The 25,070-nt window shown below is 49.6% G+C and overlaps 1 protein-coding gene across 2 annotated transcripts in view; it reads right to left on the bottom strand.

The window, feature by feature from the left end:
• The window catches only part of SVOP (SV2 related protein), a 77,174-nt gene that overhangs the window by 31,657 nt on the left and 20,447 nt on the right, over positions 1–25,070 (bottom strand). For both annotated transcript variants that reach the window (XM_040443638.1, XM_040443637.1), the window contains exons 3-6: positions 22,539–22,624; positions 21,141–21,239; positions 16,404–16,475; positions 6,635–6,759 (exon numbers count right to left, since the gene is read on the bottom strand). In XM_040443638.1, coding sequence (XP_040299572.1) covers positions 6,635–6,759; positions 16,404–16,475; positions 21,141–21,239; positions 22,539–22,624 — 382 coding nt within the window. The remainder of the gene's footprint in view (positions 1–6,634; positions 6,760–16,403; positions 16,476–21,140; positions 21,240–22,538; positions 22,625–25,070) is intronic.

Here is a 25,070-nt window from a genome sequence, read left to right as displayed (position 1 = left end):
AACTCACGAACCGCGAGATACGACCTGAGCCGAAGTCGGACGCTCAACCGACTGAGCCCCGCAGGCGTCCCATCATCATTGTCGTTATTAACGTTACAACAGTAACATTATCTCCAAGGACCAACAGAAATGCCTACTTTGGGGGAAGGAATAAAGGAAAGAAGAAAAAGAGAGAGGGGGAGCCTGGCTGGCTCAGTCGGTAGAGCATGTGACTCTTGATCTTGGAGTTGTGAGTTCAAGCCCCAGGTTGGGGACTAAAATTTAAAACAAATTAGGGGCTCCTGGGTAGCTCAGTAGATTAAGCATCTGACTCTTGATTTTGGCTCAGGTCATGACCTCACGGTTCATGGGATCGAGCCTTGGGATTCTCTCTCCCTCCCTCTCTCTCTCTCTGGCCCTTCCCTGCTTGCACTTGCTCGCTCTTTCTCTCTGTCTCCAAATAAATAAATGAACATTGAAAATAATCTTCAACTAAGAAAAAAATCTTCAACTAAATGTTTCCAAATAATGAACTTAAGGGAGACATTTTTAGAACTAGTTAAGAGCATCGCATAATTAAGGCATGATTGTTTTTATGTAAATGGATAGAGCCAAGGTGCTGGGAAGCCAATGGCTCTCTTGGGTGACTAAATATTTCTTCTGTCATTTTGTTTCTGTTTTTTCTTTGCTCTCCTCACGTCCCAAAGAGCCATGGAGTGGAGTATTTAAGAGAATATATTCGCAGTGTCAAAAGGGATGTTTAAATACGAGCCCTGCCATTTGTTAGCTATGTGACCTTGGGCAGGTTACTTCATTATCATTTAAAGTTTTACTTATTTATTTCGAGAGAGAAAGAGAGAGAGAGCCAGCGTGCAGGAGAGGAGCAGAGAGACAGAGAATCCCAAGCAGGCTCCGGGCCGTTTGCACAGAGCCCGGCGTGGGGCTGGGGCCCACAAACCGTGAGATCATGACCTGAGCCTAAATCCAGAGTTGGATGCTTCGCTGAGCCACCCAGGTGCCCCATGTTACTCAGTTTTTTTAAAGCCCTAGTTTTCTTATCTGCACAATGGGGATAACAATATCTATGCTTTGAAGTTCTGTGAGTTTTAAAACGGTCATGTGGATCAAAAGCACATGGTCTGGAGCTTGGAAAGTAGTCATAGCTCAAGAGACAAACAGAAGGGCTGTGGTCGCATTAAGTAAATGAACAGCTAAACGGGAGGCGTGACATTTGGGGGGTGGGGGTCGGGAGCAGCCAGGCAATCTGAGGACCCGCACGACATAAGGGTAAGGGGTAAAGGCCCAGCTGCTCTGTGTCCTTAATTGTATCCCCTGGTGTCCTGTCCTCTCTCCCTGAAGATCTCTCCCCTTTGCATTTTTAGGAGGTGATTTTTCTCTCTGCTAGTTACTCTGCCATTGGAATCCTGTCTGCCTACAGTCTTCCAGAGGCTCCTCAAAATGTCTGGTCGGCTGATGGCACCCTTTTCTTGCTTTCCAGCACTGTTAAGGATCTATTCTGTTTCTCACGCCTTTTTTTTTTTTTTTAATTTTTTTTTCAACGTTATTTATTTATTTTGGGGACAGAGAGAGACGGAGCATGAACGGGGGAGGGGCAGAGAGAGAGGGAGACACAGAATCGGAAACAGGCTCCAGGCTCCGAGCCATCAGCCCAGAGCCCGACGCGGGGCTCGAACTCACGGACCGCGAGATCGTGACCTGGCCGAAGTCAGACGCTTAACCGACTGCGCCACCCAGGTGCCCCTTTCTCACGCCTTTTATGACACTTCCAGAAAGTGTGGAGAAGGAGAAGGAGAAAAATGGCGCCTCTCATCCCACCATTCCAAACAAGAACCACGTTCTCGATACTTAGCTCCCTTCCCTCCCCTCTGATGGGAAGAAAGTCCGGGTAGCCATTTGGAGACTGGTTCTGCCATCATCCACCTGAGCAACCCTGAGAAAGGAATTTAATGTGTACCTGTGTGAGTGCGTTCCTTCCAGCCACTGGGGGAAAACTGTTCCTTAGTCAACGAATGGCTCATGAATGGGGCAGTGGCTGCGTCCGCAGAAAGTCCTGGGGTTGGTCCAGACGTGGAGGACATCGGCCACAAGCCCCTGCCAGCCCAGATTTATGGGCTTGGCTTAATGGTTTCTCCCTCAAGCTCTAGTGGCTTTTAAACCCATCCGAGGTCCAGGAGCGTATGTCAAATGCCTACTCTGCAGAGCCCTGGAGGGATCCATAATGAATAGGGAGGGAAGGGCTGAGAACTGAGAGCCACTCACTGCCCTTCCAGCCACTAAGTGGCAGAAAGAGTCTGGGGACTAGCTCCCAGGCTAAATCCCATGTGGTCACATGAGTCCAACATCCATCACGCGGACACCTGAGCTTCTCACCAAAGTCTTTGGCAGACCAGACACATGCTGACATTCACTAAGTGCTCTGCTGGGCACTGTCCCGGGCACTTCACGTGTGTTGTCATTTAATATTCTAAGTGACCCCCATGAGGTAGGTATGTTATCGTCCTCATCTGAGAGACGAAGAAGTTGAGGCGTAGAAAGGTCTAGTGACTCGCCTAGGGGCACACGGCTATCACGGCAGAGTCAGGATGCGAATCTGGTGACCAGGACCTAAGCCGTTCTACCTCAGTGTTAGCACGACCCTTCTAGAGCCCCTCTCCCAGCCGTCCCCCATCGTGATACTCAACGGGCCCAAGGAGTCAACCAGTGAACTGTTAACCCACCAGAGGCAATGGCCACACCCTCACGCACCAAAGCCAATCTTGCTAGTTTGGCGGCTGAAGAGCCAGTCGGCCAGCAGCAGAGACCAACGCAGAGCCCCCAGGGTGGAACCATCCCATGTCACATCCCATGTCACAATATAAAAGTTACTTATATTGGACATCTCCCATTTTGGAAGGAGCAGTGACTCGTCCTGACTGGAACTGGCACATATTCTGGGTATTGGCTTGCCTCTCCTGCCAGCACCATTATCTGAGGGCTCTCGGGGTATTTGACTCATTGACACAGAATCCCACGTAATAGTGCTTGAGACCTAGGAAGCTGATACATATCAAAGAAGATGTAGCAGCAGGTACGTGACCGTGGAATCCACGGGTCCTGTCATATCTTGTGCCACCTTGAAGGTGCTGGCCTGAGAGGGATGGAAGAGCCTCTTGAAGGTGCCACGGAGGCATCGGCTTGGAGATGATGCCCGGTGAGGATAGGTTACTGTCTTCCAAGACACAACACAACCTTAAATCAATGCCCATCGCATGGTGCTATGCAGAAAGGATACATCGTTCTGAACTCAAAGGGTTGGAGGAGGAATTTGTACTTCCCCTACCTGTGGGTTTAGAGGTCCTGGTTCCCAGAGAGGGCATGCTTCACCCGCTGGGGGACACCACAAGAACCCCGTCAGACTTCAAGCAATGCCTGCCACCTAGTAACTTTGGATTCCTTGTGTCAAGAAAGAGAGTCAGCATTCTGCCTGAGCAATGGGGCATCGGGAGGTGGTATGGCTACTGTTATCTGATGGGGCACCCAGGCGATACAGGGGCCATCTCTTGGTAACCCCCTGCCCGATTTTGATAATAAATGGACAGGCAGCAGCTACGGCCTGTGTCGGGCATGGTGACTCAGGCATAGGGTCTGGACCACTCTGCCAGGGAAACCATCTCGATCAGCAGAAGTGCTGGCCCAAGGCGAGGGGAACCTGCAACGAGTAGCGGGAGAGGGAGACACTCGGCCTCAGTTGGAGCTGTGAGGCCGGCAGCGATAGCAGATGACTGTAGGTTGTCCCACCAGCCATGGGACATGGTCTTTTCAGGGCAAAGACCAACCAGAATCCTGGAGAAACTGTTCCCAGATGGGGTGAAATTATATGCAGCAAGTGGATCTAACAGGTGCAAGGGGTGGACTGTCGTGGGTGCTGTGATGTGACCACCTAGGCTCCCCCTTTGGGACTGCCACACACAATCCCCTGGAATGACCAGAAATGTTACCTGCTAAGAGCTCAGAATTGAGTCCCTTGCAGGAATTGCCCTAGCCCAAAGTAGCTGCCTTGCCCAAGATCGTGCTCCCTCCGTGAGAGCAGCCCACATCCAACGCAGCTGATGTGAGGGGGCAGAGGTCCGGCCCCCAAACCTCAATCTGGGACAACTCTAAGGAGCCACCCTGGCTCTGGAACTCCTGCAGGATCAGCTGTACTCAACTCCTCCCTCTGCTCACTCACGGTTTTCTCACTCCCCTGCAGGTGCCGGTCTCAGTAACCACGTGCACACTACTCTCCATCTCACATTCTGTTCCCCGGGATCCCCACTTGTAACAGGGACCATGTCTGTCTCGCTCACTGCTGTATCCCCAGCATCTAGTACAGGCCGGTGCCATAGTAGGTGCTCAAGAAATATTGGTTGAATGAATGGAATGAACTGGTCCTGTGTGAAATTTCCCTAAGTTATTGCAACAGGAATTATCATTCTTTACCTCCAACCCATCCTACCCACCATTGCCAGATTAACATTTCCAAAGTGCCCCCCCCCCCCCGCTCAAGAACTCTCAGTGGCTCCCCACTGCCTGTAGACAAGCCCTTTGGCCTGGCATTCAAGACTTTTAGCAAACTTGCCCTGGTCTACCTGTCCAACCGCAGCGTTCAATTCTTACATATCTCACCCCAACTTGCTAACCAGAATGGGCCTTCCAAGGAATTAGCCTTCCTCAGACTCAGGTACGGCTTCTTCTTTTCCTTCAGATCCCTTCCTATGAAATATCCTGTATCTTCCCCAATCTGCCTCTGGGTCTTTCAAAAAAATAATTTTTTTTTAAATTTAAATTCAAGTTAGTTAACATACAGTGTAGCCTTGGTTTCACAAGTAGAACCCAATGATTCATCACTTACATACGACACCCAGTGCTCAACCCAAAAAGTGCCCTCCTTAATGCCCATCACCTGTTTAATGCATCCCCCTCCCCACCATCCCTCCAGCAACCCTCAGTTTGTTCTCTGTATTTAAGAGTCTTTTATGGTTGCATCCTTAATCGAAAGGCAGTACAATGCAATGGTTAGAGCCCAGGCTCTGGAGTTAGAGGAACTGAGTTCAGACTCTGGCTCTGCCTCTTCCTGCCTGTGGCACCTGGGGTAAATCACTCTACCTCTCTTTGGTTCAGTAAAATCTGTAAAAATCTGTAAAATGGGATGAATAATACAATTCACCAGGGTGCCTGGGCAGCTCAGTCGGTTGAGCCACTCACGCTTGATGTCGGCTCAGGTCATGATCTCATGGTTTGTGGGACTGAGCCCCGCGTCAGGCTCTGCGCTGCTTAAGATTCTCTCCCGGGGCGCCTGGGTGGCTCAGTTGGTTGGGTCTGACTTCGGCTCAGGTCATGATCTCACGGTCCGTGAGTTCGAACCCCGCATCGGGCTCTGTGCTGACAGCTTGGAGCCTGGAGCCTGCTTCCGATTCTGTGTCTCCCTTTCTCTCTCTTTGTCCCTCCCCCACTCGTGCTCTGTCTCTCTCTCTCAAAAATAGATAAAACATTTATAAAATTTAAAAACCCAAAGATTCTCTCTCTCCCTCTCTCTCTGCCCCTTCCCTACTAGTGTGTGTGCATGCACGCTGGAGCTCTCTCTCTCAAAATAAATAAAAAACCAAAAAATAACAGAATTTACCCAAGAGATCTGACGGAATTAAATGAGATAATATGGTAAACCGTTTAGAATAGCACCTGCCACTTAGTAAACAGTAAATTTTGGCCATTATCATCGTTTAGGTTGGGGTCAACGTACGTTGTCTATAAAGGGTCAGATAGTAAATATTGTCTCTGCGGAGATAACTCAACTTTGTTGCTGTATGGGAAAATGGGCACAGGTGATATGCAAATGATGGGTGTGGCTGTGTACCAATAAAACTTTATTTATAAAAGCAGTCAGCAGGTCAGATGTAGCCCACAGGCCATCGTCTGCCAATCTCCCAGGGGAGAGGGACTTTTCCCTACAACTGTGACTACTCTCAGTACCTTAACCACAGCACCAACCAAACAACACTCAATTCACACACGGTTAGGCCCAGCTCCCCACCTCGTGCTTCGGTTGGAAGCGCGGAAGGGGGCCTCACGCGTGATGGTTAAGAGCGCGGGCAGTGTAGGCAGACAGACTTGGGTTTTTAGCTCCACCACGCGCCACATGACTTGGGCAAATGATTTCACCCCCTGAGTCTTGGTTTCAACTATAAAAACGGAGCCTGCAATCACTTGATAGCACACCTCTCCCGGGGCTGTTGTGATGCGTCCAAGAGAAATGCCCAAGCAATGCTAGATCTCTTGTTTTTACTATTATTTCACATTTACGACTTTCCCGCTGCCGTGTTCTTCTTCGTTTTTTTTTTTAATCTTATGTTGAAGTACTCGCTACACCCAGTACGCGGCTCAAACTTACATCCCCGAGATCAAGAGTCTCGCGGCCCAGCAACTGAGCCAGCCAGGCGCCCCTCGTGTGTTGCTTTTATGTTGTCAATCATCACCATACTAATAATGGTAATTCTCTGGCTACGTCACGCCTCCTTGACACCAGAAGCCCTATTGGGCCATCTCTGCACCCCTCTGAGGCCATGAACGTAGTTGACTGGCTGCCTGGCTGGCTGGCCAGAGCTGGGTATTTACTTACGACTGGGGGACCCCTCCGATCCCGAAGCCCACCAGGCCCCGGAGCACCAGGATCCAGCTGTACACGGGGGCGAAAGCACTGAGGACGCCGTAGTAGAGGGTCCAGAGCACGCTGATCTTCAGCCCCTGTGGGGAAGAAAGACACCAAGTCACAGGGCTGCTCCGTACCTCCAGGTCACGCGGCCCCGAGCATGTTAAAAGCCATCAATGACGTCATGCTAAAGGGTAACCCACACAACTGGGGAGATCCAAGGGGTTCTCTGTGCGATGGGGCCAACCCCTGGGGGGCGGGGGCATGTGTGGGGAAACTGTGGGGCATTCTTGGTTGTCTCAATGATCGGCATTTGAAGTACACGGCCCTGAGACGTTAGATGTCCCCCGCGTGCCTGAGACTCCGTGCCTCCGGTCCTGTATCCTGCACCGTCCCAAGCTGAACTTTCGACCTGACCGTCACGCAGGTGAAAACTACCATTATCCGCACCTTGACCGTCACTGTATTTTATACATAAATAAGATGGGGGGCGGGAGGGACAGAGTTTGCACACACACTTAATTTTGCAGGAATGAGGCTTCTAGGTAAATCAAAGGAAGTCGGTACGTGGCTGTATCTGGAACTTTACACAATTGTTCATCATTTCAGAAAGCCGAGTTGTCCGTGGCAACGCTCCATATGGTATTTGAGTCACTGAGAGAACACTCCAGTATCTGTCTGCATTCACTGGGTTTCTATGTGTATCTATGAATAGACCCATCTAAACCTATTTCAAAATGTCAAATATAAAGAGAAAAGCAGCAACAAAATTCAATTACACACAAGCTTATTTATAACCAGGGACATATGTTAACCACTTCCTTTTATTACCTAGGCAGTCGTACGTGCACCTTTCCATTGTGACAATAAATCCGAATTAATTACTTGCTGCCTTGAAACAAATTCTCTCTCCTGTCGCAGCTGGGGAATTATCCCTGATTTCTTTCATCTTTTAATATTTTTATACACGATTTCTTTTTCAAGATTACGTGAGTGGCTATTTTAGTTCTGAAATTATTTCTGGATAATTAAGGGGCATTATTAAAAGTTTGTATAACATTTTCTTTTTTTATTACAAGTTTCTTAAATGTTTATTTTTGAGAGGGGGGGAGGGGCAGAGAGCGAGGGGGACAGAGGTTCTGAAGCAGGATCTGCACCGACAGCAGCAATCCCAGTGTGAGGCTAGAACTCATGAACAGCCTCAGAACCCACTGAGCCACCCAGGTGCCCCTATAACACTTTCTGAGTAAAGGGGACATTGTATTTGATGGGGTTGAGAACCACCTAGGCACATAATGCTGTAAGACAAACAGTGCCTCTGCTGGGAATGTTACTCTTAGAGACTGAGGAAAAAATTAAGGATGAATTCAACTTAAAATGGGATTTTAATTTTTTAAAAATATTTATTTATTTATTTTTGAGAGAAAGAGAGAGAGAGAGAGAGAGAGAGAGAGGAAGAGAGAAAGTGAGGGAGGGGCACAGAGAGGGGGAGAGAGAATCCCAAGCAGGTTCCACACTGTCAGTGCCGAGCCCCACGTGGGGCTCGAACTCAAGGACGTGAGATCGTGACCTGAGCCAAAGGCGCTTAACCGACTGAGCCACCCAGGTGCCCCTAAAATAGGATTTTTATATCACACCAACGCCGAGGGCGTTGTGGAGTCGAATGCGAATTTTACGTGGATTTCAGACCCGCAACATGGGGTCCCGGCAGGTCTCTTTCTGTAGCACTTCTCCCAGACCCAGGTTTGAGTTCACTCTCCTGTCCCCCCTGGGGGAAAGCGTGAAGCACAGTGGTTGTAGCTTTAAAATTAAAATGGACAGGGGTGCCTGGCTGGCTCAGTCAGAAGGGCATGAGACTCTTGATCTTGGGGTTGTGAGTTCGAGCCCTGCGCTGGGTGTAGAGATTACTTAAATAAATAAACTTAAAAAAAAAAAATTAAAACTGATGAAAAGGAGAAATCTGGAGGTCTGCCAGGTGATTTCCAGTCTCTCGGAAAATGATTTTCAGTGGTGGGTGAGTATTTTAAATAACCTGCATTACCTTGCAAGAAAGCGATTTCTTTTTGTTTCCATCGTTATTCTTCTGATTATGTCCAAGAGAAAGTCTATGCTAGTCTGTCTTTAACACCTTTTTAAACACCTGCCAATCTCTTTTTAACAGACTGGGGCGGGGGGCTACCAGAACTGATTAGAATTTCGTAACATTGGATTTTTTTTTTCATTGTATTGTATTATTTACTTACTTATTTATTCATTTATTTTTAATTTTTTTAATGTTTATTTATTTTTGAGACACAAAGAGAGACACAGCGCGAGCAGGGGAGGGGCAGAGAGAGAGAGGGAGACAGAATCTGAAGCAGGCTTCAAGCTGTCAGCACAGAGCCCAACACGGGGCTCGAACTCCCGAACTGTGAGATCATGACCTGAGCCGAAGTCCGAGGCTTCACGGACTGAGCCACCCAGGCGCCCCTTCACTGTAATCATGTTTGCAGATATTTCCTATTTACGCCTACTTAAACTTCCTATTTAAGACTCTCCATAAAGTTTCCTTTTCCAAAAACATGCATTTGAGGTGTGTTTTTTTTTTTTTAAACAAAGTTGCTAATAAAGAACGCTATTAAGTGCATACCAAAACAGGTGGGATAGGAATTAGGAAAGCCTAGGGAGCTCTGGATCTATTGCAACAATAATAAAGCCCCATTTCTGCTCCCCTAAAACCCATGACTATGAAATCGGTACCTGCCACACATATGCTTACTTCCTTTCTTGTGGCTTAAGCTAATTTAAGAGGGGTTTGCTTCCTTGGAACCCAAGGCGTCTTGAATCAGGAACAGGGTATCATTAGCAGCAGAGAAAATGAAAGAAAAGAAGGAAAACAGCAGGAGAAGAGGGGAGGGTAAGAGAAAAGGGCACCCAGGCTGGCACCTGCAAGCTGAGCCTTCCTCTAGGGACGACCTGGGAGCTGCGTTATCCCGCTGGGGTCACCGTGGGACCCCATGCTAGGCCGCAAAGACCTGCATGCTGACCTGTCCTGTGGGGTCACAGCACACTTGCAGCTGGCTCTGCACTGGCCCGCTGACGCCAGGGCTTTCCAGCTGGCCAGGAAACGAGGGCTCAGCAACCCTTCGCGAATACCGTCAGGGCTACTGCAAAGGCATGAGCACTGCTCGGGACTCTGCAGAAACGTCTCCGGGCCTTTGAGCTTTTCGTTAACCTCACTTGTCATTCTGCCTAACATCTGTCCCGCCTTTCGGATCGTTGGCTCCTTCGTCTCCCTCTTCTCTCTCCTTTTCTTCCTTCCATACTCACTTACTGAGCATCCCTTGTATGCCAAGCTCTACAGATAGAAGTATAGACATTACGCATCCGTTAGCTGGCTCATTCAATTATTCATTCAACAATAAGCGTATATCAAGCGCCTGCTGTATGCCAGACACTAGAGATAATGCTATATACCATTCATTCATTCATTCATTCATTCAATATACATGTAATGGGCACCTGCTGTGTGCCCAGAACTAAAGGTACTGTTATGCATCATTCATTCATTTCTTCAATATGCATATATGGAGCACTTGAGTGCCTGGCAGTCAAGATACTGTTATTCATTCATTCATCCCTTTGCCATGCATATATTGAGTGCTTGCTGTTTGCTAAACATGGGCTTTGTCCCAGGCTACAGGGGATGTGGCAGTCAGAGTCTCTGACTTCACAGAACTTGGATTTGCATTTTGCAATTCATTGTCACGTCCTTAACACCGGGTCCTCGGGTCCTCGCGGGCGGGCGGCTGGTGGAAAGAGGCTGCTGTTTCCACTCCCACTTTACAAACCAGCGCAGGGAGGGTCAAAGTAGTCTAGCGATTTGTCCAAGGTCAGCAGAGTCAAAACGGGAGTCAGGGTTTCCAACCCCGAATGCCAGGATGTACTTTCAATGAGCCCCTCCCCTCCTCCTGGGCCTTTGGCGGTTCCCATCGCCTCTGACCAAGAACATATGTGACGGTATCATGCAGCAAGGACAGGTGGGTCCGAGTGAACGCAAGAGACCTTGACCTGTCTTGTCAGCCTCTACTCAGCTCTAGCCCAAAGTTGCCATCACGAAACGTGGACCCTGGGCTGCCAGATCACCCAATTATCAAAAAAAAAAAAAAAAAAAAAAAAAAAAAAAAAACCACCAAAACCAAAAAGCAAACAAACAAAAACAACTCCTTATTTTTATGCAAAATACATTTTTGAAACAGAGGCAACCGATTCCACATCCTGTCCCCTATTGTACGGGTTAAATGAAACACCTGGGTAGGCCATACTCGGTTCATGGCCCACGGGTTTACAACCTGCAGCCTGCAAAGGCTTCAAGCTGTTGCTCCAAGGCTTAGGGTGCCACTCGGGTTCTGGGTCTACAACCGCCAAAAGGAGCATGCTGATGTCATTGTCATGAGCACTGCTCAGCCTCGGAAGACCGTCTACTCGGCCCCCGGTGGTGTTCTCCAGTCATGTACAGGGACGGGGAAAACAATCACGGGGCAAAGGGGCCTGGGGGTCCTCAAAATATGGGGATGAGAGGCCTGTTGCCTGCCTGTCACCCTCCTTCCCCCCTTTACCTATAAATGACATAGAGGGCATGGACCTACAGCCTTTGAATTTTTTTTTTTTTTTTCATTTTAGTTGAGAGAGAGAGAGAGTGAGCGCCAGCGGGGGAGGGGGGAGAGAGAGAGAGAGAGAGAGAGAGAGAGAGAGAGAGAGAGAGAGTCCTAAGTGGGCTCCACTCTGAGTGTGGAGCCTGCCCGACACGGGGCTCGATCCCACGTCCCCGGAATCATGACCTGAGCCGAAATCAAGAGTCGGATGCTCAAGCGACTGAGCCACCCAGGCTGGATCTGTAGACTTTGAACCAGAGAGTGACCTGATCATATTCTAAACCGTGTTTTCTTTGAGTCACAGCCGATAATAGTTACCAGGGATCACGGGCTAACCATGTGTTAGTAGACACCATTCTAAGCGCATTACATACATTTCTTACATAAGCCTCCCCGCAATCCTCTGAACTCCTCCTCTTGTCAACCCTATTTTACGGAAGGGGAAAATGGGGAAACTGAGGCTCCGAGAAGTGAAAAAGCCTGCCTACGCCTCCCTCGCTCGACAGAGGGGGTGAAGCACGGGACCAGGAACCTGGGTGTGTATCTTCATCCCCGCGAGGCCACACGCCTGCAGCTGCCCTTCCTTTCTGCGGCTACCACAGGCCCGCAGGGTGTAGAAACTTCTGTAGGAATCAAAGTGGCCCACTGAGTCCGAACCCCTTATGTGATTTCCCTGCAAAGTCATGGAGCAGACGCCCTCCCCGAAGCCTCCCAGCTGGGCGGAGGCAGATCAAGGAGCTAGGAGGAGATTCTTGGCGCTTGCTAAAGCTCGCCAGCTGCCCGGCTCACCCTCGGTTTCTGGAGGAGTTCTACAGAGGCTTTATAATTAGAACCTGATCCGTCCTCCCTGCGGTTGGGCCAGGATTCCATGCAGGGAGGAGGGGGCCCTGCAGTCTGGGGGCGCTTTCCCTCCTCTCCGGTGGCACCAGCTTTGCGTGGACCACTCTACCCAGGCTTCATCTCTTTGGAACGGATGAGTGTCCACCTGGTCAACTGAACCCCAGGGGATGACTCAGTTATGTCTCCCAGCAGCCAAGGATGTGGACTCTGGAGCCAGACACACCTGCATTTTTAACACCGGCACTGCCATTTATCGGCACCCTGAACTTGGCAAATGATGGGAACACTGCCGGACGTTTACAAGTTGCTTCCTCTGTGCCAAGAGCTCTCGGTGCAAGGGCCCATTTACTCCTAGAACCCCCCTGGGGAAGAGAGGCTATTTTTATCCCATGAAGAGAGGAGGACACTGAGGCACGGGGAGGCTGAGTCACTTGCTCGGGGTCACGCAGCAGCCTGTCTGCGGAGGAGCCGGCCGGGATTGGAATCTTAGCAGTCAGATCTCAGAGCCCGTGCTCTCACAGGGATGTCACCTTAGCATTTCACGTGTCCCAGTGAGCACTGGAGGTAAACAGGAAATTAGGGCGGAGCAGTCCCAGGCTATGCAGTAAGTCGGTGAAGAATGAATTCTTCACGACACGTGCATTCTCTCTGGGCGCCTGGTTTCTCAGCCCTGGCACCCTTCCCATTCTGGACTTGGCAATTCGTCGTGGTGTGGACTGTCCTGTGCACTTTGGGGTATCGAGCAGGATCTCTGACCTCTACTCACTAGATGCCAGGAGCACCCCTCCCCTGACTTGTGATAGCCACAAACGTCTCCAGACCTTGCTGAGGGTCCCCTGGGAGGAAGGGGGAGACAAAACCTGCCCGCCCCCTCCCCCGTTGAGAGCTACTGTTCTAGAAGTTGCCAAAATGTGTTCAGGACTCACAAGATTCAGTAAATGGCATTACTGAAAACCCACCTATGAATCTTTTAAAATTAAAAAAAAAAATTTTAATTTTCTTTTCTTTAATGTTTATTTTTGAGAGGGAGAGAGAGAGCGTCAGAGCAAGCATGAGCAGGGGAGGGGCAGAGAGAGAGGGAGACACAGAATCCGAAGCAGGCTCCAGGCTCCGAGCTGTCAGCACAGAGCCCGATGTGGGGCTCGAACTCACAAACTGTGAGGTCGTGACCTGAGCCGAAGTCCAATGCTTAACCAACTGAGCCACCCAGGTGTCCCTACAAATCTCTTTAAAATATAAGCCATAGTTTTCTCCTCTGAGACCAATCAGAAAAATGAAGACATCTATGTCCTATAGGGCTACCTCCTGGGAACACCGTAGGCACGACTGACATTAATGACAGAGTGAACACCCTCTTCCCGGGGATCACAAGCTAATGACCTTTGTGGACTTTCCATAAAGAAAGAACACTCATCAGTAAAGTCACTTGCTGGTCTGGAGAGGATGAGAGAGAAGCAGAAAGTGGCAACAAGGAGATTTGACTTTCATCCATCCTGTTCAGCCACTCGCGAAGTATCGACGAGGAGTGGTTGCTATAAGGCCCTGCCAAATGCCAGCCCACCCCAGTGAGCAAAGCAGGCACAGCCACCTCCCTCAAGGGGTATACTGCACTCACTGATCCATCCTCCTGTCCTGTGCCCCTGGCAGACATCACTAATCGATCACAGCACCGTCCCACTGAGCCTTCTGACTCCTCAAATCCATGCGTCTGGCATCCCCTACTGAGCGATTAGAACAGACACAAGGGACGACAAACCCATTTGCCCTTCAGTTTGGGGAATTCGGTAAATGGTAGCTATCACTATCAGTTATTATTGAATCCAATCTCCTCTGACATAAAGAAACTGAGGCCCCAAGAAGGGCGGGATAACTTGAGTCACCCCGGGGGCAGACCCAGGCCCCAGATTCAGGTATTTTCACTTCTTTCCCCTTGTACTCCTCATGGCTTCGTGATTCAGCAACTGAGTAATAGAATTTGGGGCAGAGGAAAGTTCCTTGTTATGGGTTCCTGCATTTTTTGTGCATATGCCTGTTGGCCTCGGGGGCAAGTAAATAAAAACTGTTCTTTGGCCAGAGACAGTGGGACAGGTCGTCCACCCTGTGCCCAGTCTGCGCAGGAAGAAGCCACGTGAAGACTTTAGAAGAGCTTTTTCCTTCGATTATTTGAAAAGTGCGAGGGCCAATGTTAGGTGCAGCCTCAGCCACACATTTACAACTCCTTTAACTGCTGCAATTCTGCCCAAGAAATGGCTCTGTTTTATTTTAAGGGGTGCTCCTTCCGTCCGTCCTCCCTCCCTTCCTTCCTCCTTCCCTCCCTCTTTCCCTCCCTCCGCCCCCACCCCCACCCCAGCTCTGGTCTGTTCTATCTTCCAGCCAGAAAATCCTTAAAGCAATGACTTACACCCTCCAGAAAAAGGAAGCGGGTGGGAGGGTGTGTATGGGGCAGAGTTTAGGGAGCCACTTCCTGGAGACCAGAGTAATCCAGCTTGTGTCCTCTCTCGGAGGCTGGAGAGGTCATCCCCACTGACCTCCCCGGTCTCTAAAGCCAACCAAGAGTCCCCGAGCTACAATGGCCACTGTTGGCGTACCAGCCTGGCTGCCTCTGGTCCTGCCCCAGCCACTTCTTGGTGGTTTTATTAGTCAACGTCTCCCAGGTGCCTGCTGGCCCACATGTTTCCGGCCCGGCCACAGCGGGAGGGGCTGCAGCCGGACTGCACTGTTCAGCCACTCATTCATTCATTCATTCATTCATTCACTCATCGAGGCAACATTTACTGATTGAGCACCTACACATTCAAGCCGCTGGCATCACAGTTGAGGGAAGAGTCTAGACTCAGAAAGAGTAAGACCCGGCCCTGTGACACACAAACTAAGTGGCCTTGGGCAAACTGCCCATGCTCCGTGCCTCGGTTTCCCCTTCTGTAAAATCAGAACAATAATAGCACCAAGCACGTATCATGGTTGGTATAGGGCCTGCCATACAAGCCACTGTTTTCTTTACAGCTCATGGCATGCGGGTTACAGTGGGCCCTGCCTATTACCTACTCAGCATCCATATCTCCCTTCTTCCTTCCTAACAGAATTCTAAGCTGGTTTAGAGAGTCTAAACTAGTCTAAGCCAATAGTTCTAAGAGTACGGGCCTCAGATAAGCCGTGGCAACAGCATCACCTGGGAATTTGTCAGAAATGCTATCACTGCGATGCCAGCTGACATGTGTCCTGTGTCGCTGATGTGCCTGGCGTTCTACAAAGCCACTCATACTCAGGATCTCAATTAACCCTCCGATGTAGACGCTGCTATTTTTTCTTTACATGTTTGAGGAGATCGATGCTCAGAGAGGTCAATCGCTTGCCTGAGGTCACACAGCCAGGAGTGGCAGGGGACTAAACCCAGGGACTAAACCCAGGTCCACCTGATTCCAGAGCCCAAGCACGTAACCACTATACCACCCTGCCTCTGAGGAACCTGCAGGTTGAAGAGGACGATAAAGCAGTCAGGGGGTGCGATCACCCAGGATTGCGCAACAGCAGGGGCGGCTTTTCCCGAGCAAGGCACTTAACCAAGTAAAGCCTGCCTGGATCCACACAGATCTTTTCTCCCATCAGGCCTAAGTTCGCATGCACACACTGAAGGTATCAAAGAACCCAAGCGAAGCCCCGCAAAACACGAGCAGCGTAAAATACAAAGGGGACCACGAAGTGACAAATAAGACAGTTAAGAGCTCATGGCAATGCCAGACCTGTAAGTTCCCTTCTTGCTTCTTGCTTGCAAATCCATTTCATGTCATGCCTTAGGCTGGGCCTCCCCAGCAGCAGACCCTGACACAAGAATTCTAGTTTATTTGGGTGGTGATCCCGGGAGGGGTGGGGCAGGCAGACAATTCAGGGTACCTTCATGAGCAGGTTCCCACGGTGGGCCCCAGAGCTCAATCCTGCTGGGATTGACAGATGAGTCACTTGAGGGCAAGAAAGTTGAGGTCTTCATCTACCAGCCCTTGCCTGCCCCCAGCCTGGTGTAAGGGAATCGGGGGGGTGCCAAGGGGACCGGAGAGGGCACCCAAAGCATCTTCTGCGTTCTGAAACGTGCACGCTCGGGCCCCACTAGGAATGTGGGATTTCAATGGCCTCAGAGCCAGGTCTTCTCATTGCATTTCAACAGAGCTAATCGGGCCTCCCAAACGCTAAGCAGAGCGCTGGCTTGCCACCTGTCAGCGTCACCATGGAGATTAACCCGGAGGACATGCGCTTAGCAGAGGTCGCCTTACTGTTTTCCGGCCGTACTGGTCTGAGATGTTTCCCCAGAGGGTGGAACTGGACATCATGCCCACAAAGACTACCTGTGGATGGAAAGACAGCTTCTGTTAAACACTGACACGGAGCATCACAGAGAAAGGGAACAACAGATTGAACCTGTGACATCACATCCCAGTAATACTAATGAGCCAACATCGGCTGAGAGCCTGTTAAGGTGCGAACGGTATTCTACGCGCTCATGCGACCCTTTAAGCCTGACAACAATCCTGTGGGGTGGATGATACCATGAGCCCCATTGTACAGAGGAGAAAACCGAGACTCAGAGAGGGCAGGTCCCTTGGCCAGGGTCACCCAGGTGTAGACGGGACAGGCTGGAATCAGGCAGTATAGCTGTAGAGCTAGCTAGCATCGTACCAACTTCTCACCGCATCAGAGAAATGTGTCACCCTGTTGCTGAGAAAATATCAAAGGTAGGGGCACCTGGGTGGCTCAGTCGGTTAAGCATCTGACTTCAGCTCAGGTCATGATCTCCCGGTTTGTGAGTTTGAGCCCCACGTCACGATCTCTGCTGTCAGCACAGAGCCTGCTTGGGATCCTGTGTCCTCCTCTCTCTCTCCCCACCCGCCCCCCCCCCACTGGCTCGCTCTCTCTCTCTCTCTCTCTCTCTCTCTCAAAATAAATACATTTTAAAAAGTTAAGAAAAAAGAAAATATCAAGGGTTTGGAGGATATGAAAAACAGAAGACAGGAGGTGGGAATGAGATCTGTAGGCTATTCGCAAGAGGAACCTTCACCAAGTGCTCACTGGTGTGCCGGGCAAAGTCATTGTTACATTGTTTATTGTTGAACAGAGCTGATGAGGTTTGAATGATCGTGCCCATTTTATAGACGGGGAGCCTGAGACTCGGAGGGTTAAGAAACCTGCTCAGTATCCCAGGGAGGAGAGGGGAGAGCCAGGTCCTAAACCCTAAACTCTCATGCCTCGTCCCCACCAAGAGTGGGACAGCACACTAACCTCTTTATACTGACGTCTTACCTAATGTTCGCGGCAGCCTACGAGGTGGGTGCCGATATCATCCCCATTTTGCAGACAAGGTAACTGAGGCCCAAAGAGGTGAGGGCACTGTTCAGTGCTGTCTGACCCAAAAGCCACTCCTTCAGGCATGTCCTCGGGCAGCGGGCTGCAAACAGGGGTTACGCAGAGGCAGGCACTCCAAGGGAGGAGCGGACACGGCTACTTTTACTTAAAAAAAATTTTTTTTTAAGTTTTATTTCTTTATTTGGAGAGAGACAGAGACAATGCAAGCAGGGGAGGGGCAGAGAGACAGAGAGAGAGAGAGAGAGAATATCCCAAGCGGACTCTGAGCTGCCAGTGGAGAGCCAAACGTGGGGCTCGAACCCACGGACCTTGAGATGGTGACCTGAGCTGAAACCTAGAGTCAGATGCTCAACCGACTGAGCCACCCAGGCGCCCTGCCGTGGCTACTTTATTTATTTATTTTTTTAATTTTCTAAAATATTTATTTATTTTTGAGAGAGAGAGAGAGAGAGAGAATGAGCAGGGGAGGGGCAGGGAGAGAGGGAGGCACAGGATCCGAAGGAGGCTCCGGGCTCCGAGCTGTCAGCACAGAGCCCGACGGGGGGCTGGAACTCACAAACCACAAGATCATGACGTGAGCCGCAGCAGGATGCTCAACTGACTGAGCCACCCAGGCGCCCCGCCCCCTGCCATGGCTACTTTAAAGAAAATATCTTCCAGGTCCTCAGCTTCCATACACACTCTTTCCTGAGAACAGGCTTGGGCGCTCGCCTGTTCCCTGCCTCACCTCCGTTTCTCAAGCACCCCCCTTCCCACTTCTCGCTGCCCGAGCCTCTGCGGTTCCCCTCACAGCGCAGGGCTCTGAGGTTAAACCCCCCCGGGGACACCTCAAAAGGGACACCAATGACACAGTTACAAATGCTCTTGCAAGTCATTCAGTTTCCAATTCCTTTTTATTATTTTTAACCAAATTGAAAGAGAGCCTAATCAAGCTGTCAGCAAATTAGATCACTAAAAATAATCTTTGACGAGCGATTGCTGTGTGCTCGTCAGCATGTAGCTCGGAATGCAGAATCTCCAAATACTTCTTTTTTTTTAACATTTATTTATTCTTGAGAGAGAGAGAGAGACAGAGCACGAGAGGGAGAGGGGCAGAGAGAGAGGGAGACACAGAATCTGAAGCGGGCTCCAGGCTCTGAGCTGTCAGCACAGAGCCCAACGCAGGACTCGAACCCATGGACCAGAGATCACGACCTGAGCCGAAGTCGGACGCTCAACCGACTGAGCCACCCAGGCGCCCCTCCAAATGCTTCTGAAGGCCTTATTCATGTTATTTTAAAACATGGTGTGGTGGGTATCAGATAACTACTTCAATTCCATTGGACACATTTGAAAAAGTGATTTGAAATTTTATTTAGTTTTATATTTCCAATACACCAGAAATCATAGCATCTGCAACCTACAATTCAAAAACATTTCATGTCAAAAAAAAAGTAAAAAAATCAAAAATCAAAAAACAGGTGGAACACGTGGGTGGCTCAGTACTTTAAGTGCTGACTCTTGATTTTGGCTGAGGTCATGATCTCATGGTTTGTGAGACTGAGCTCTGTTGACAGCTCAGTGCCAGCTTGGGAGTCTCTCCCTGCCCCTCCCCCACTTGCACTCACTCTCTAAATAAATAAAACGTTTTTTAAAAAGTAAAAAAAAAAAAAAAAGGGGCGCCTGGGTGGCGCAGTCGGTTGAGCGTCCGACTTCAGCCAGGTCACGATCTCGCGGTCCGTGAGTTCGAGCCCCGCGTCGGGCTCTGGGCTGATGGCTCAGAGCCTGGAGCCTGTTTCTGATTCTGTGTCTCCCTCTCTCTCTGCCCCTCCCCCGTTCATGCTCTGTCTCTCTGTCCCAAAAATAAATAAAAACGTTGAAAAAAAATTTTTTTTAAGTAAAAAAAAAAAAAAAAGTAGGGGTGCCTGGGTGGCTCAGTCGGGTTGAGCGTCCAACTCTTGGTTTCAGCTCACGTTCTGATCTCGTGGCTTCCTGAGTTTGAGCCCCAGGTCAGGCTCTGTGCCGACAGCTCAGAGCCTGCTTGGGATTCTGTCTCCCGCTCTCTCTGCCCCTCCCCAACGTGTGCTGTCTCTCAGGAGAAAAAAGAACTTTGAAAAGAAGTAAAAAGAAAAAGAAAATAAAGACACCGAATGTCAATTTTAAAACCTAGAAAAGTCCCGGGACCGGCCTAGTTTTTAGAAAAATCTCTTCTAAACGACCGAGAGCAAAAAATGTTTGACGACTGCTGTCTTGGGGTGAACTGCTCCCTTAATGATGTGCTATCCTTGTGCCCCAGAAGAATTAAGCATCCCCCCCCATATTTCCCCCAGTTTTTCTCCCCCAAGGGAGCCCTCTTGGCCCAGCAGAGCCTCTTATGGGCTGTGGGAGCTTGGGCAGGTCACCACGCCTCTCTGGGCCTTAGTTTCCGTATCTGTGAACCGGGAGTGAGAAGAGCACCTCTTTCACAGGGTTGAGAAGGTTAAAAAGATAACGCGTGTCAAACCCTCAGCACTGAGCCGGGCGCATAATAAGAGCTCGGTAAGGGGTGATTGTTGCGGAACCAAATCACAAAAGAGGAGAAAGGCTCCCCGTTGCAACCACACAGACCTGCGGGTATGCTTGAGGGGGGAATCAGTGAAAATCAGGAAGGTGAGAAAGAAGTCTCAATCATTCATCCCCTACCGTGTGCTAGGCACTGTAAGCGTTTTGCTGTTGTCAAGGAAAACAGGCATTATCACCTCCGTTTTGCAGGTGATGAAATAGAGCCGGAAAGTGCCTCACTCAAGGTCACACGTCTGGGTGAGTAAACCGCTAAACACAGGAGTTTCATAAACTCCTCCCACAAGGCTGTACAACTTTACTGCTGATATCGGACCAGTCCTGGTTGCTGAAGGCACTCAGGCCATTCCAGGACAGTTACAGCATTCTTGGAGATGCTCCTAGCTAGCAATTACTGTACTTTGCCAGTGGCTAGGCTGTGTGACCTTTCGTGAGTGACTTAACCTCTCTGTGCCTCATTTTCCTCAGCTAACAATAGTACCTGCCTCCTAGGGTTGTGAGGATTAAAGAGTACAATACATAGTATGCATGGATTGCATACAATATATGTAAAGCCCTTTGCACAGAAAGAGCTTAATAAATATTAGCTTTTGTGCCATTATTATCCTCTTATCCAGCCTGGCCGTTCCCCTCCCTTGTAGAGGGGCTGCTGCTGAGCTCCCCTGACAAATACGGAGGGTTTTCCCTCACTCTCCTTCAAGCCTCCATTCCAGGGAGCAACGCTCCCTACCATTTACGGAACACCTACTATGTGTCAGGCACTGTGTCCTTTCAATGTTCAGATCTCCCTGGTCGTGGGAGGAACCGGCATCTCCTTTTTGCCGGGAGGCTTAAAAGGTTTATGCCCCGGTGGGTTCCAGCTTCCCAGCCACTGAGCAGAATGTCTGGGACCTCACGTCCTGGGACTCCTGGGGGGAGCAGTATTTGCCACAAACCTGCCACCGATGTTTGAGGTGCACAGAGGAGTTAGGGAAGCTGGGATCACGTGGTTTCCAACCCGGGTTTTATTTTTTTCCTGCTCAGCCTGAGCCTTTCACCCCACAAAGCACCCCAGGGGGTGTCCTGAAGGCCACAGGAGACCCGTGGGAGGAGGGGGTGGGGGGGGTGCCTACCGAGGTCAGCAACGCAACCTGCCAGCTGGGGAGTCTCCACTCGCAGTGCAGCTGGGGAGCCAGGATACTCAGGATCATCATTTCCATGGCGTCGGCCATCTGCAGGGAGGAAGCAATCACGGTGAGGCCAGCCCGGGTCTGCCCGGCGCCGGGGGCGGGGCGGCTGCGCCCTCACCAAGTCCATGACCCCTAGGAGAGCACGTAGAAAACCCCTCTTCCACTGGCGGCTGCTGAGCGCCCTACCACGCACCAAAACACACTGCAGACTCCGGTAGTTAAAAGAGAATGTTACCATGTGGGAATTGACAAAGGGGCGTGTAACATTCTCTCTGCGTATTTCTGTGTTGAAGAAACAGAGGCACCCCCCCCCCCCCCCCAAACGAAGTGGGGGAAATGTTATTATGCTTCTAAAATCCCAGAAAAACTTTTTCGTAGAGGCAGACAGACCATGATCTTTTTTCGTTGGCTCAGTTAAAGACTAGCTTGGCTTTGGTTTATAGGTCATTGTTCATGCAGAATTGTCAGTTCCGTTAACAAGTATGACCTTCTAATAATTAACACATACTAGGAAGCTCCAGTGATCACACACCATGGTACCTTTATGAGACTAGACAGAAATGAGAGTTCAGAAGCAGCTCCGTGTAGCCACAGGAATGTGATGGATAATATGGGAGGCTTTTCAAATTAGGAGGGAGGAATGAAGTGGGGAAATTAGAGATCCATTTGAAAAAATAGGTCATGCAGCATTCACAAAAATCCATTTCCGCTGTGTTAAGGGTCTAGCTGCAGGGGCACCTGGGTGGCTCGGTCGGTGAAGCGTCTGACTTCGGCTCAGGTCATGAACTCACAGTTTGTGGGTTTGAGCCCCACGTCCGGCTCTGTGCTGACAGCTCAGAGCCTGGAGCCTTCTTTGGCTTCTGTGTCTCCCCCTCTCTCTGTCCCTCCCCCATCGCACTCTGTCTCTCCCTCAAAAATAAACATTAAAAAAAAAAGGTCTAGCTGCGCGGTGCTAGAGGAAGATTAGGGGATTTTTAACAAGGGACCATGAGCCTCTCGAAGCAGAAAGCACATTTTTATTTGTGTGTGTTTACCTAGGGTGAGCTCCACAGATGACACCGTAATCTTATAGCAACCCCGAGCCCCAAAGGGTTGAGAACCACTTTTTAGCCAGAAGCTTCAAAGCCACCTTGAGGGCCGTCGCCAACCACACCCAAACTACCCCCAAGGGCAGATCTTCAGATCACCAGGGTCATGCAACACAAACTTTTATTGATTCAAGCAAAGGCTTCAGGTGGAGACAACTATGTCCTTCTGTACAGCCCCTAGAACCCACTTGAGCGTCCCGGGGGGGGGGTCTTGGAGACTGAAAGTGAGGTCACCATGCCCACAAATACTTGCCCAGGCCAAGCCCGTGAGCACCGACAGCTTCCATTGAAATTTTCCAAACCCAATGGCTTCTACCGCGTCTTCCACCATGAAAGTATCTGGAAAAGGAGAAAAGGGGAGGGGACGAAGGAATGAGTGCACCCTGCAGTTGTCCTCGTGTGGGGGTGTCTGGGAAGGGGGAGGGTCCACAGCCAAGCTTAGTAAAGGCAGCACATACTACTTCTAGAAACGTCATCCTAGAAAAACATTCCAGCCAATATGAAGAGCTATCTGGCCACAAAGCCCACTGCAGCATGGTTTGTAAAAGGGAAAACTGGAAAACCCAGAATGTCTACCAACAGGGGTTGGTTAAATAAACTATTATGTAGATCATGATTGTATATACATTTGTATATATTGACATTATGACATATGACCTGCCTGTTAAAAAGAATGTGCATATGCACACAATATATTGTTAATTTTTTTTTAAATAAAGCAAAACAGGGGCTTCTGGGTGGCTCAGGCAGTGAAGTGTCCAACTCTTGGTTTTGGCTCAGGTCGTGGTCAGGTTTGGCTCAGTTCATGGCTCAAGCTCCCCCCCTTCCCCCCGTAGGGCTTTGTGCTGACAGCACGGAGCCTGCTTGGGATTCTCTCTCTCCCTCTCTCTGTCCTGCCCCCACTTGCACATGCCTTCTCTCTCTTTCTCTCTTTCAAAATAAATAAATAAACTTAAAAAAACCCAAAGTAAAATGGAAAACATGTTTAGTGTGATTCTCTTCTTGGAATCACATGCCTGTGTGCATGTGTATGCATTTGAATGTAGGTATGTGTATATGCATGGAATACATACAAAACTTTACATTATGGTTTCATTCTTGTTGTCTTTGGAGAGAGGAAGGGAGAAATCCTCTGAGATTTTAGGCTTTTTTTTTTTTTCCACAACGTATTGCTTCCAGAGTCAGGAAAGACTTTTCGAAAGCAGAATGCTGCTGCACTCAGGTGGAAAGGTGTCGGCATTATATCCTTAAGTGAAAAAGGTAACTGGAGATAGGTGTGCACCCTTAAGGGCTGTGGTTGCGATAAAATTAGGTATGTGTGTGTGTGCTCTCCAAGAGCAGTAAGATTGAGTGTCCACAAACTGTTCACAGTCATCTTTGTAACTTTCCAACTTTGTGCCTTTCTAGAATGTGGAAAATGCTCTCCAAGGCAGCATATGTTATTTGTGTGCTCAGAAAAAAATAGGATATCATCGATCAGCTCATAAGTGTTTTTGAAAAATATGGAAAGACTAAATACAACATAGTTGACTGGACTGAGCCCTGCAACAGCACGGCTGGAGAAACTGGGGAAATCTGAATCAAAAGTCTGGGGTTTAGGCTCGGTTGGTTGGGCATCCGACTCAATGGTTTCGTCTCAGGTCATGATCCCACGGTTGGTGAGTTTGAGCCCTGCGTTGGGCTCTGCACTGGCAGCGCAGAGTCTGCTTGGAATTATCTCTCTCCTTCTCTCTCTGTCCCTCCCCTGCGCTCTCTCTCTCTCTCTTAAAAAATAAATTTAAAAACTTTAAAAAAAGTCTGGGATTTAGTGAATAGTATTGCATCAGTGTTCGTTTCTTCGTTCTGACAAATGCACCGTAGCCCCGTAAGATGTTAATGTCAAGGGAAGCTGCAGGAAGGGTCTGAGGCAGCTCTCTGAACTGCGCTTGCAACTTCTCTGTGAATTTAAAGTGGTTTCCAAAACACGTTAATTGCAAACTAAAAATACTAAAGGAGCACACTGGGTGGCCCTTCTGTGGGCTGCCTCTGAGGATCTCATCAGCCCCTGCTGGGATTGTCATGTTTTTCGAGTTTCGGTCATGGGCCTCTTACATCAATCACAATTTTCTCCAGAAGTGTGAGCTGGTGTCTATCACACCAGCAGGATCGAGTTTCCTCCAGCAAAAAAATACAGAGGAGAAAGCAGAGTAAGTCCTACAGCAGCGTCAGTACTAAGAACAGTAATAACAGAATAATGGTGCATGTTTCATGGCTCACCGTGGGCCAGGCACTGCATGAAGACCTTGACGTTCACTGTCTCCTTTCATCCCCGTCTCACCCATTAGCTCAGACCCAGTCCCAGCTCCGTTTTGCAGAGGAGGACAAGGACTTGCCCAGTGGCACGCAACTGCCACACTGTAGATCCTGGAGCTGAGTCGGATCAGCCTGGGAGTAAAGCCACTGCTCCCAACCGTTGCCTGCCCCCTCCCCAGTCATTGCCTCCTTAGATCTGCCAACAACAGGCCTTGGGTTTGAGCCACGAACCCTCTCTCATGTTGGGAATCTCGGGCCTTCCAGGAATGCATGGGATGTTCTCATCCACCAGCATTGTGTGTGAGGGGAGACCAGGTGCCACAGCATCGCCTTGGGTGTCTCTTGTTTGACTAGCTCTACTCAGAGGAGCACAGGATCAGGGGTACGAAGGTGGGCTCTGAGAATTGCCTGGCTGTCATTCCAGCTTTGCTCATTTTGGGGTGTGTGACCCTGGGCAAGGTACTTACAGCGCCTGGCCCAGAGTAATCCTCAG

Source organism: Herpailurus yagouaroundi, unplaced genomic scaffold (genome assembly GCF_014898765.1).
Source record: "Herpailurus yagouaroundi ecotype Mexico unplaced genomic scaffold, PumYag 191, whole genome shotgun sequence".
NCBI classification, from domain to species: Eukaryota; Metazoa; Chordata; class Mammalia; order Carnivora; family Felidae; genus Herpailurus; species Herpailurus yagouaroundi.
The sequence above is the reverse complement of the archived record's forward strand: the minus strand, read 5'-3'. Positions and strand labels throughout refer to the sequence as shown.